At 38.3% G+C, this 13,990-nt stretch overlaps 1 protein-coding gene across 3 annotated transcripts in view; it reads left to right on the top strand.

Annotated features, from left to right (window-relative positions):
- Nucleotides 1-13,646, top strand: part of LRRTM4 (leucine rich repeat transmembrane neuronal 4) — a 701,253-nt gene extending 687,607 nt beyond the window's left edge. For 2 of the 3 annotated variants that reach the window (XM_045446640.1, XM_045446641.1), the window contains one exon: nucleotides 12,374-13,646. In XM_045446640.1, the coding sequence (XP_045302596.1) occupies nucleotides 12,374-12,595 (222 nt within the window). In that variant the 3' untranslated portion in view covers nucleotides 12,596-13,646. The remainder of the gene's footprint in view (nucleotides 1-12,373) is intronic. The other variant, XM_045446642.1, reaches the window with a different exon arrangement.
- The last annotated feature ends 344 nt before the right edge of the window (nucleotides 13,647-13,990 follow it).

Below are 13,990 nucleotides of genomic sequence, written 5' to 3'. Positions count from 1 at the left end.
GAAGGTGAGGATCTCCATTTCTTCACTTTTATTAAAGGTGGCAAGGGTCAATTGTTTTCTCAGCAGCCGCTGAGAAAGCTGCTGTCTCAATGTCCTGCCCCAGAGCTATGGTCAGTCTTACCTGCTTATCACAACTTAGGGATGCTTCATCTGTAAGAAACTAAGGCAACAGTCTCCTCTCAGTGTTGAGCTGAGAGGTGAAAATAATGGAGGAAGAGATTGAGGATGTGGAATCCATTCCCTGCAAGGGCAAATTGTAGGTGAGTTGGATAGACTATTAATATTTTTAAAAGACTAACCTGGGCAGTGGGCTCTCAATGGCACAAGGAAGCCATGTGCCGTGGCAACAGTAGCAGAATCGGGTTGACCATATTTAGAAGCCACATGTGGCATGAGACTTTCTATTGGTGACTTCATAAGCATCCATTCTTTGGATTAGAAAACACCTGATAAGCATCTCACTTCCTCTTCTGTCCTCCTTATCATTTTGCATATACGTCTATTACATTGTACCATAAATGATGTCACATTGTAAAAATCTGCTCACATTTGTCTTCCATATTAGGTTATAGGTTCCTTAAGGTCATGGACACCTTTAGTCATTCTGTTACCTATAGCTCTCAGCACAGTGCTGGGCATGCCGATATTTGTACATAGAAAGTGTTTGTGCCCCATCCTAGGTCCCTGTTTAAATTTAAAGCAGAGAATTGGGTGACAGGCAATGGAAAAAGACAAAGGAAAGGAAGTTCACAGTTTTGGAGGCAAATGTCTTCCACATAAAACCCAATTCCCTCACAAATACCTCTCATAAATTCATACATTGTTTTAGCACACATTTGTTGAAATATTCTAGGAAGGCAATACCAAATCAGTCTGAAACATTCTGTGACAGCATGGAGCTCATACTGGGAGAAAACAGACAGTAAAGGAGCAAAGATACACATGATCACAGATACTTAACATTTTGATAAATGCTGAGAAGAAAAAAACCAGGGAACTGAAATAGGGAATGGCTTACGTGTGTGAGTAGTGATGGAGCGGCATGTTAGACAGGGCAGTTTGGGAAGGCCCCTCTAGAAATGTGACATTTAAGCCAGGACTCAAAGGATCAGCATCATCCTACTGAAAAGATTTGGAATAAGAATATCCCAGACAAAAGGAATGGCAAGTACAAAGGCCCAGATATGGGAAAAGGCTTGTTGAGACTGGGAAAGAGAAAGGCTTTTCAACTTCTCCACAAAACAAAACCTGTTTATGGTTAGATGACCTGTGAACTTAACCTCTTTTACAAAAGCAGGAAAGTTCCCTTGGGCCTTGCAGTTATATAAGCTGTCATATACCCAGGGGTAGGTTCACGGGCCTGAGTGTTGCTTAAAATCTTCACTGAAAGGTCATTGGGCGTTTATTCTGCCAGACTGTGTTTGATCTAAATGACCTGAATGGTGACTTCAGAACTCCCACCTGGAGGTTCAAGTCTGACTTCTAAGTACCAAGGTTGTGTGGGTCCAGCTCTTTGTCTGGGATCCACTGAGAGCTTTATTCCAGCGTGGAAGGCCTGGATCTTCACAAGAAAACCTGCGGTGCCCACTGGCTGGGAGTGCTTTTCTCCCTCTCTTCACTGATTTGGATTATGCGGCTTCACCTACAGGGAATTAGAATTACATTCGTCTTACTCTATCAGTTCTGAGGAGGCTTTTTGCGGACGGACCTTTATTTTCTTCTTCATACACCCAGCACCTACCACAATGCCTAGCTTAGTAAATGAGGCCCAAGCTAAATGGCTTTTATTTTTTTTAATGGTTGAAAATATCCAAAGAAGATAGTTTCTGTCACCTGAAAATTACATGAAATTCAAATTTCAGTGTTCATAAATCAATTATTATTGAAATGGAGCCACGCTCACTTGTTTACATTTTGTCTCAGCCTACTATCATGTTACGATGGTAGTCGTTTACTGGTTGTGACAGAGATTGCATGGGTTGCAAGCCTAAAATATTTACTATTGGCCCTTCCCAGAAAAAGTTAGCTAACTCCAGTGATAAATATTTGCTATGTGAATGAATGGATACATAAATAAGTGCACTATTATGGCAAATTCACTTTATATAATTACCCCTTAATAGTATATACTCAGTGGCAGAGATCCAGGCAGCAACCTAGAGCTTAACACGTTTTATTAAAAAATATGAGACCAATATTATTTATGCCTGACTCTGCCATTCTGTTCTAAAATATATTCAATCAGAATAAAAACTTTAATTGCATTTTCTAAATGGACCTCTCCTATATTTGTAACTAAATATACATTGCCATGCCTCTTTTCATTAGGATCAGTCAGTCCCCCAAGAAGTTCTATTTAAACTCTATTAGAATCAGGTTACTCATCCTATCAAGGTGTACGTCCTTCTGGGGTTTTCTTCCGTCTGTAATTGTCATTTGGTTCTAAACTTTTACCCTGGGATGAAAAGGTAGGTACATGAATACAAGAAACCCAATCACCTTCCTTATATATGATTTTCATTTCATTTTATTTTTACATTTTAAAAACATTTCTAGCTTTTACTGAATACCCACTGCACTATTGAATTGCATGCTTTGGGAGGATCACAAAGGGAATATATCTTCAAAAGCCAAACAAATCAGTCACATTTGGATTAGACGAGATATAGGCTCTTGCATAAAACAAATTAAGGACACTATTAAGAATTTAACACAATTTTATACAGAACTACAGAAATTCCTATGGAAACTAGAAATAAGCTACTCGGAACATTGTGGAGAAACTAAAAGTGACCCTGAAAGAAAAAAGGTCTCTCCTGCCTGCTGCTTGCACCTTCCCACCATTTCCAAATTTCTGAGAAGGGATTGCAAAGTAAATCTTACCCTGAAGCTGTTACATGTGCTAATAAGTTTTGTTTTTGTTTTCTTTTGTTCGGTTTTGTTTTTAAGTTTCCAGCAGTAGTGATTGCTGCCTTCTATTTCAGCAACACTTGTCTTCTGTACATCACTGTATATCATCAAAACTTCCATAACTTTTTTCAGAGGAGAAAGATGTGGATTTTGAAATTTCATTGTGTCTATTTTTTATTGCAGTATTCATGTAGATTTCACTTCGATAGGATGTTTGCTTGTAGTGCACTATTAGGGAGTCTTTCCTCTTTCAAATTCAGAGGCCAGAGCAACAGAGGGAAAGCCTTTAGAAGTTAATACTAGCTAATTAATCCAGCTCATTAGCCCAAAACCTCACTGAACACTGAGAGTCCTGCTAATGTAATAAGCTTTCCAGTTAATGGAGTCAAAGCTAACTTCAAAGTAGAGCTAGTACCTCATTCATTAAGTTAATCAACTCTCTGGACACCTCACACACAAGGTGGCCTGGTAGGACAGCAATAAAGATGTAAGTGGATGTTCTGTTCTGTTATCCCACGACTGACTTAAAAGTTAAAATTTGGACAACCATGAGTGCACAAATAGTACATGTTCCCATCTTTAAATAAGAACAGAACAAGTAAAGCAAATGCCAACATGCAACTTTTGTCAGAACTTAACTTTAAAAAAAATTTTTTTTATATAATGTTTATTCATTTTTTAGAGACACAGAGACAGAGTGCTAGCGGGGTGGGGGACAGGGTTCTGAAGCAGGCTGCAGACTCTGAGCTGTCAGCACAGAACCCCACACAGGGCTCGAACTCACAGACAGTGAGATCATATCCTGAGCTAAAGTCAGATGCTCAACTGACTGAGCCACCAGGGCACCCAAGAACTTAACTTTAAAATGGTCTTGGGGCACCTGGGTGGCTCAGTTGGTGAAGCGTCAGACTTCGGCTCAGGTCATGATCTCCTGGTTCGTGAGTTTGAGTCCCGCATTGGGCTCTGTGCTGACAGCTCAGAGCCTGGAGCCTGCTTTGGATTCTGTGTCTCCCTCTCTCTCTCTCTCTCTCTGCCCTTCCCCCACTCACGCTCTGTCTCTCTCTCAAAAATAAAATAAACATTAAAATGGTCTGAATAGGGGTACCTGGGTGGTTCAGTCAGTTGAGCATCTGACTTTGGCTCAGGTCAGGATCTCAAGGTTAGTGAGTTCAAGCCCTGCATTGGGCGTGCTGCTGTCAGCACAGAGCCTGCTTGGGATCCTCTGTATGTACCCCTCTTGCTCTGCACTTCTCCCGCTCACGTGCTCTCTCTCAAAAATAAAAATAAAAACCTTTAAAAAATAATTAAAATGGTCTGAATAGTCCCATCAAGATGAAAAGCCAACATGTACTGTGTTTAGTATTGTGTATTTTGCATGCTAGAGCTACTTGGTACACACTTCAGCCCATAAACAAAACAGAAGTTACCAAGTTGCACCAGTATCTTTTGTTTTTCTTTAGAGATTTTCAAAACCAAAGATCAATAAATTTAATAAGTGTTTGTGACAAATATTAGTGGATTATTTTGATTTTTTTCGTATTTATTACTGATTTAATCTTCAAAATAAAGTGTGGGAAAAAGAAGATTGCTGTTGTTCTTTCCTTCAACAAATAACGTGAATACCTGGTATGCAGCCAAGCAATGTCAGGATGATGAGTTTCAACTAAAATGCACTTTAGGGGCGTCTGGGTGGCTCAGTCTGTTGAGCGTCTGACTTTGGCTCAGGTCATGATCTCGCATGAGTTCGAGTCCCGCATGGGGCTCTGTGCTGACAGCTCAGAGCCTGGAGCCTGCTTGGGATTCTGTCTCCCTCTCCCTCTTCCCCTCCCCTGCTCATGCTCTGTCTCTGTCTCAATCTCTCTCAAAAATAAACATTAATTTTTTTTAATAAAATAAAATGCATTTTAAATTGTTTCTAGTTTCATTCATTTTTAGTAAATCTTGACTTTTTCTACTAATCACTGTGATTTATTGTCTTCTCTTAAATTCTCGAATCTTATTTCTCGAGATTCTTCTCTATTATTGTTACTGCTTAGGGAGTAAAGTCTTTGTGTGTGTATACAGTGTTAGGATGTCAGAGATTGCATGGGCCTCTTTTTTAAAGAGATAGGCTTTGTGGGGCACTGGGTGGCTAAATTGCTTAAGCTTCCAACTTCAGCTTAGGTCATGATCTCACAGTTCCTGGGTTTGAGCCCTGCGAGGGGCTCTGTGCTGACAGTTCAGAGCTTGGAACCTGCTTCAGATTCTGGGTCTCCCTCTCTGTGCCCTTCCCCTGCTCACACTCTGTCTCTGTCTCTCTCAAGAATAAATAAACATTTAAAAAGAAGAAGAAGAAGAACTCACCATTTCCTTAAATAGGAGGTGAGTTTTCTGGTATAGTTATACTCTGGCTTTACTCAGTGTTACACAATATGAATCCTGAAAGTAAGCCTTATTCTGCTTTTTCTCAACCTCTGATGTTATCCTGATTTTTCTCATGACCGGGAATTGCCCCAACCCTGCCTTTTCTTCCTACGTCACTGGTCTTAGATACTCAAAGCTGCTGACTGTTTTATAGTCCTGCAAATGGCCTTTCCTTAATCTCAAGCAGCTTTTCCTCTGGTTGCATTTTATTACATGCTAGTAAATTTTTCTTTTAATTTATTCTCCTCTATACTGTATGTTACAGGAACTTCTAAGAGTTTTTGATTTGGTGATGGAAAAACAAACGAACAAACATCTATTAAATAAAATCTTTGTTCATTTGAGTGTTAACTTGGAAAGATAGTACTCAGGACTCAAATATCCATCTTGACCTTTGGGTTCAAGGTACTTTTTCAAAACTGTGCTTTAAAATAGGCTGTATAGCAAATGTTTTAGAAATAATGTCAAGTGATATTGAAAGTTTTACTGTTCGATGAAAAGAAACTAATATTTAGATAATTGTGTTTTCTAATTAAGAAGCGAGCCTGCATTTAAAAACAATGAATAAGAATGTTTCATTGTCGAATGGATTAAATAATGTTAATTTGATGAGTTGATTTAGATTCATTTCTTACCTTGTGTCCCTTTTTTATATTACAAATGCCTTCAGATATTCAAAACCTAAAGAGGCAAAATTTATGAAAGGACAATTGTTATTTTAATTCTTTCAATTGAGAAGTGAAGGATTAAAGCAGGTTTGTAGGAATTGTCAATGTTGTAGTTCAGTCCAATGTCTCATATGCTTTTTGGAATGAAGGGCAGTAGCTGAGCAATTCTGCTCCTCTGGGGCCAGCTGGAGTGCAGGGGGGGCGGGTGGGTTTGCTCCTGGACTCATGTGCCTGATGAACTTCTGTGGGCCCTAAGGGACGCTGGCTGGTCTAAGATGCCTCCATGGCTCCAGAGGGCCTTCCACTCTCCAGTGGTCTAGACTGGGCTTGTTCACGTGGCGGTGGCTAACCTGGCCAGGATCCTAGGAACCTTGTGACCCAAGCAGCACTTCTGCTGCTGTGTACTACTGGGCAAAGAAAATCACAAGAACAGCCACTATTTATTCTACATTTTGATGAGGGGAGCTAGAAAAAACTGTGGTCATTCGTGTGATCTACTGTGGCGGGAACATGCAAAATTTTGAAGCTGTCGCCCTGTGCTCAGTCAGATGAAGGAAGCTGTTGGGCAATCAAGATGTGAAGATAACTTGTAGAGATTCTCAGTCCTGATTGACGGAGAAGGCCCTGGTGACATTCGCGTTCCTAGTGTCAATTGTTTTTGAGACCCAGTGGTACTTGCTTTTTTTAGCTGTAAAATCCTTTCTTGTGTCTATGAGTCCATTAAATCTCCCTTTTACCCAATGTACTTAAAGGAGCTGAGGTTCTGTCAGCTTTGATCAAAATTCCTGAAAAGAAAAAAAACAAAAACAAAAAACAACCTCTAGCCAAATTTGTTTACATTTTCTTAGGCCCTGTTCATTCCTGTCATAGACTAACATAGCGAGTAGAATAAAGGCTAAATTATATGCTCATTTAGCTATTTCCCTTCATTTTTAATCTATTTTATTTCCAATAAACCAAGTGTCCATCTCCATGAAGCAATTCAACTACATTGAATTCCTCATCTGGATTTGTAGGATGGTACTTTTTAAATGGTCTGAGTAGTCAGACACTACCCTTTAATTCCAAAAATTAGAGACCAAATGTCATTTAGGAAATTGAAAATCAACTTTTTATGACTTCAATTGAAAGAACTCATACTGAAATGTGAACAATGTTCATGAAAAGTTAATAAATAAGACTAATGATAGTGCACGGTAATTTTAAAATGATCAGACTATTAAACTACTTATAACTAATGCTAATACCTTTGAGAAAAGAGGGTAACGATATTGGAATTTCATGCTTATAACAAAACTGAACTTCAAAAGCCTTTCATGATCACATATATCAAGAGCCCATTTCACATTACTCTCACATTAACTACACAGACACATTCATTTCTCATTTTAAATATAATTATTATGGATGTAAAATTACGGGATCTGAATCAATTTGTAGACTCTTGAAACTCTGCATATCCCGCTATACTTTTGCCCTTCCTCCCAAGGTTTAAACACATTCTCTTTTCTTCACTTTCCTCTTTGAATCACCGGCTCTGTGAGCCACCATAATTGAGAGGGGTGTGTCCTTTTCCACTCTCTCCAGCACGGTAGAAAAAACACATATTCTAGGCAAAGGGTAAATGATATTTTCAGACAACCAGGACATCCACTAAGGTATCTAAGCTTCTGAGTGCACAAAGAAGGGCTGAGAGCCTCTGTTAATGAACCACTCTGTGACCCCTCAAGACCTTGCATCTCTCGAATGGAAACTGTAAGACAAAAGACAGGGAACATTTCCAGGAAAGACACTGTCAGTGCTGAGTTAAACTACGGTAGATATGTCTTGCCAGTGTATTCCTGCTTTCTTGAGAATCAGTGAATACTTTCAGAGTTATCTGAAATTTATAGAGGTGAATGAGATGTCATTATTATCCCCATTTTCAGGGGATTTGCAGGAAACTCGGCAGGATTAAAGTGACTTATAATTAGTGACTATAATGATTTTCCCCTTTGTAACCTACCTCAGATTTAGTTATGAAATATGCCTCTATAGAAGTTTATGTGCCTCTATAAAAGTTTAAATCCAATTTGAGTTAAAGTGTTCACATTCTTGAGAGAAGCAAATGACAGAGTTTCAGGATAGTATATTTCCCCGATGAGATTCCTTCGTTCCATGTACCACACCTATTATCTGTAAATAAAGTGCAGTTTCCAAAGCAATCAATGAGCAGTCAAGCATACGAATGAGGCCATCTTTAAGTAGTGCTGTTGTGCTGTGCCACAGAACGAAGTCCGTCAGAGAGCTGATGGAACACAGGGACCATTTGGAAAAGCTCTAAGAACACATTTACAAAAATATCAAAGACACATTAAGGGGAACTTAAGGATACTTTGTTTTGACTGCTGGAAAGGAAACAATGATACACACAGGGACCCAGGTGGTTAATGTACTGTACATTATTACTATAAAATACAAGACCTCAGTCTCTTAGCTCCTTGAAAACCACAAAATCAGTTGATTACATAGTGCCCTGCAGAATAGATTTTAAGAGTAAATGAGCAAACATCTCGGATATCCTTTCAGAGCTTGCCAATTTACTAGGCTTTTCAATTCTTGCTATTGGGCTGTTGTGCAGGAGGGAGCTTTACAATGTTTTTTGTCCTGCTGGAAGTTCTAAGCCTGTCTCCAAATACAATAGAGAAAATGGCAGGAGCCCTTGTTCATTGAAGTAAAAAGTAAACTGGTCCAATGTAATAGCAAAACAAATTTTCTGAGTTCAGAGATGATGGAATATATGAACCTGATGTTCTGCAGTTAATGCAGGTCCCTGGACATTTGAATCAACTTAATTTGAAGGTAAATGCCACTGTGGCTTAGATATGAAGTTGTTTGTTCCCATTTTAGTTCAACTTTTGGAACTTTACAATGAAAATGGAACACTGTTCACATATAAGTTTTCATTTGTAGATGAACTCAATTTTAGTAGGGTCTGTAGGACCCTGTCTCACTTTGCATTTACCGCTCATCCAAGTTATGTTTGTAGTTCAGGCATCTTCTCATGGGTGACTGGAGGAGAACTATCCATGGTACTACGAGATAGTGGACAAAACCAGAACGCATGCTTAATGTTTATTTTGATGCCTTTTAGTAATTTGGCTATTTTGTTGACAATGAGTCATTCATTTCAGTGAAAGTGTGCAACACATATTCTATGACCAGTGAATGATGCTGTCATTGGAAATCATTTGGTGAATTTTTTGTTTTAGAGTTATACTATTCCACCTGTTAACGATGGAAAAAGTAAGAATGAACTATGTAACTCTTAAGAAGGTCTTCATAAAATTCTTTTTGCTGAAATGTCACAATGAAGTGGTTTCATTTCTATGCTTTTTCAGAGTTTTGGTGACCCATGACACTAATCACAGATATCTCTACCTATCTGACACACAGCAAAATTCTATGAGGTGACCTAAAATAGAACTTGCTGACAAACATTTCATGTCTGGACCTGTACTGATTTATAAGGAGAAGTCTGTATGAGTAAGAAAAAAAAAACCCACCATAGATTGAGGGCAAACCTAACTTTATATTATAAATACATTTTTCATCTAGTAATTCAGCCATGTTGTCCTATAATTTGTTCCTTGTTCTCACTCTCAGCCCAGAAATGAATGTCTAAGGTCTAAAACATTTCTGTGTCAATAAAAATTTTGACCTAGTATGTATTCTTGTTCAGATTTTTTTGAGAACAGCATTGTATATTCCAGGTTATATCAACATCTTGTTTGATGAGAAATTATCTTTCCTTTACTATTTCTTAAGACTTGATGAAAATAGTGTTGACCTTCCATTTAGAAGTCAACGTGTCTCATCCAAAAATAAAGAAATATATATTGGCTTAATTTTCTCACTCGCTCAGAAAAACTGAATTATGTGAGTTAGAAAAAAGAGAATAGTAAAAGAAGCAAGGGAATTTATCTAGGTATTGTGACCATATTAAAATAAAGTACAACCTGACTTTGTGTTTTGAGTATTTTTAGAAGCATCTTTTATTGTGATTCCCAGTTTAACAAATAATCACAGTGTGACTCAGTAAACACACATTCATGAACACACAAATTTGAAACAAAACTTCTATGAAGCAATTTACCCTTATTCATGATATAATCTAATATTTTCTGTTCCAGTTAATTCAATTTTTAAAATGTTTATCTGGATTCATTAATTTGATTTTATAACTTAGTAATGAGTTGTGATCTGCCATAGAAAACATTACTTTAATCTATATCTTTAAAAATGTGAGAAAGTGACTTTCATCTTAATAAGCATAGAGGTGTTCAAAACAGAATTCTCATACAAACATAATTTATGTCAAAATTTTGCTTAACACATTAATGAGGATACTAGGAAGAAAACACAAGACCTACTTGCATGATCATTTGAGGGATTTATATAATAATAGGAAGAATGGATTGTGAAAATAAGGCTGCCAAGTTAGAACACTGGTTAACTTCCTTCAGAACAATTAACCCATAAGGCCTTTGGGGGTTAACTTCTCTACCAAATTATAACACCTTATATTTCTGTAGTTTAACCTACTTCTCTACCAAATTATAACACCTTAATTTCTGTAGTTTAACCTACAGAAAGACTCAGATACAGTCTAGTCTATAGTCTAATCGGGAGACAGACAACATATCAGTTATCTTGACAAAGCATTTACATGAATTGCTAACTAAATACAGAGTTATTAACTCAGCTCGTGCAAAGGTTAAAAGTGCCATAGTGTAACAGAGGCAGCGGCTTTAGAAGTAACTGCCAGCCCTACCACCTGTGGGACCAAGGGGCTAAACGAAGATGTTGGAACTGTAAAATTACAAGCTTGGAGAAAGAGCTTTGCAGAGATGCATCTCAGATTTCCTTGGTGCTGGAGATTCTGAGGGGGACATGGGATCAAATGCTGGGAAGACTACAAACCAGAATGGCCTGCTATTGTGGGAAGGTGCTGCTACAACCAATATGAAGGAGTGTTGGTGAGGTAGCTCCCTGGAGCAGGAAGAAGCAGAGAGGAAGCCCACCATGGGGTCAGTTTCCTCCAGCTCCTCTAGTCTTGCCATCTCTCTCCAGTGGGCCCACTGTTAAAGTCTAACAGGGAGCAGCAGGCCAAGCAGCAGTGTAGTTTGCAGAGACCCAGCCTGGCATCATAAAGCCAACTACGGCAAGTGAGTTGGAGCTGGGAGACGATACTTGAAACTGCCACATCTCTTGCCTGAGAGGACAGTGGAGTGTTTGCAACTCTATCATCTGTGGACTTGTTAACCAAGAGTATCAGACTGGATCTAGTGGGTCATGAGAAATGCTTAGTGTGATATCAAGAATTAAGCAACCCTCATATTCCTTTCTCTATTTTTCTTTACCAGAAATTTGTGGTTTAATAAAAAGCTGCACAGACTTGAATTTACTAGAATTTTAATATTTTTAGCTTTTCATATGAAAAGGGATTTCTATAGACAGTTATTCAGGCATTTTATTCCAACATTAGACACATATTTGGCTTGTTAGCTTGAAATCAATAACATTACATATTATGAACACAAGGATGTGCCCACTTTCAGGATTCTTCAGTTCCTTGGTCCAGGATTTACAGAATTGTTAGAAATAATCTATAGTAAATTGTGATTATTTTTTAAAAAGTTTAAATAAAACATATATGCCCACAATAAAGATTTTAATTGTATATAAGTATATTTTAAAAGTAAAAACTCTATGTTTATATTTGTATTTATACAAAATGGAACATACTGTACATTCTTTTCACATTGTTTTCCCTTAATAGCATATCTTGCCATATTACAATAGACAGACACCCCAGTCTTTGTATACCTGTACTCAAGTGTGTGAACTTACCTAACATATTTTAAAATTCCCTGTTGATGGGAATTTAGGTTGTTTTTAACTGTCTGTATGACAATACATAGAAAGATAATAGGACTGAACATGAAAACATCTTTATGATTTTATATATAGTGTATATATATACATATATACATATATATGTATATGAATATGTGTATATATACACACTTTATATAAAAGTATGCGTAAAAAGTACACACTTTTACATAAAGTATATATACACACAACTACATAAAAGGTGTATATACAAATTATATATACACACATACACACACTGTACATAAAATCATATGTAAGGCTTATGTATCTGGACAAAACAATATCAAGTTAAATACTACCAATCCTTATTCTGTTTAACGTTTATTAATAGCAGAATCAGCAGCTGATGCCTTAAAAGGGCATGAAAGAGAAAAAAGTACAATGCCATGAATGCCCTCTTCTTATCTTTCCAGAGCACTTTCTTAATCGGACTTTCTCTTCCTCCCACCCAGATCCCCCACCACGTGAAGCCCTTGCCCTATTACAGCTACGACCAGCCTGTGATCGGCTACTGCCAGGCTCACCAGCCGCTCCGCGTCAACAAGGGCTACGAAGCAGTGTCTCCGGAGCAGGACGAAACCCCCAGCCTGGAGCTCGGGCGCGACCACAGCTTCATCGCCACCATCGCCCGGTCGGCGGCGCCGGCCATTTACCTTGAGAGAATAACAAACTAACGCCAAGGCCAACTCCTCGGGAGGGACCTCGGCGGGGCTGGGGGCGGGGAGGGAAGGCTTCATCTTAAAGGAGAATGGGTGTCCAAAATCAAGCAAGCAAGCCGGCTCATCCTTTCTGTTCAGCCAGGACACACAGGAAAGGAAAAAAGAACTGCTTAAAGAGGGCAGCGGATGCACCTGCAGCAAAACCAGGAGAACACTACAGTACTTTCTTTGCGTCGAAACAAAACAAAACTTCTCCTGGATGTAAATAGTCCAAGTGTCGAGTTCTTATAAAAATAGATTTCACCCTAGCTCCATATAGGATTGTTTGTATATTTGCTTTTTCTACACTGCATGGTTCCTGGGCTGGAGAACCACAGGGGGGCGGGGGGTGGGGTGGGGGGGAACCTGAGCTGGGTGGGAAGTTGGGGTCACAATACACTTTTCCTTGTTAGGTGTGTGTAATTCTTACAGACTTGATTTCAATTGCTTTATTTCATTTTTCCTCTAAAATGCTGTTTGTTCCTGTTTGATTTATTTTCATTTTTTTTTTCCTGGTCTAGTGAATCTGTTTCCAATTCTAAACATGGGCATTAAAGCTTATGTTGTACCAAAAGAAAATTTGCTTTACGACAGGCCACAAAGAAATAAAGTTGACCACAGAGTTTGACAAAACTACTGGAATGAAAATCCACAAAAACTGGGCGAATGATCCTTCAAAACACACGAAGTACACAGTATGAGGAGTTTTGATTTGCTTTTTTTTCTTATTGGCAGTCCTCACTGTGACTTTTCACTGTGTAAGGATTCTGAAAGGGATCTGTACAGACTTCTGGTTGGAAAGACCAGCAGAAATCTTCTCATATGGACTCAGTCCTATGAAGAACAATGGCCATGTGGTCAATGAATAAAACTGCCAAGTTGACAAATTTCTAAACACAAGATAATGTATAACATTGCTTTTTAAATTAATTATCAATTAGCTTTTGTGTAGTTTTTATCAATAAAAGAAAACATGTTGGAAAAATAAATATATGATTTTGTGGTTGGTATACCACAGCTCACTTAATGTTGAGTGCTTTGTCTCTGTATTGTGAAATCCTTCTAGCCTGTGCCAGTTGGCTACCAAACGCCTTCTGTGTGTTCTATGATTAGGTGGGGAGACCCTACAGGGTGTAGGAACGAAGTATGAGTATATATGCACTAACTCATTTCACAGGGTTTGTTTGTTTGTTTGTTTTCTGGAAACATATGATGTAACTCAAAAACTGTTTAACAGTATGAGGAAAAAAAGGTAAGTATCCATGGAAGGGTTAGAGGTTATGTGATCCTTTAGGAGAAAAAGAACTGCGTGGAAATTGGTTACAATCTAAAAGAAGCACAATGACCACTCATTTTTTAAACAAAGGTGAT

This window comes from Leopardus geoffroyi, chromosome A3, assembly GCF_018350155.1.
Source record: "Leopardus geoffroyi isolate Oge1 chromosome A3, O.geoffroyi_Oge1_pat1.0, whole genome shotgun sequence".
In the NCBI taxonomy this organism is placed as follows: Eukaryota; Metazoa; Chordata; class Mammalia; order Carnivora; family Felidae; genus Leopardus; species Leopardus geoffroyi.
The sequence above is the reverse complement of the archived record's forward strand: the minus strand, read 5'-3'. Positions and strand labels throughout refer to the sequence as shown.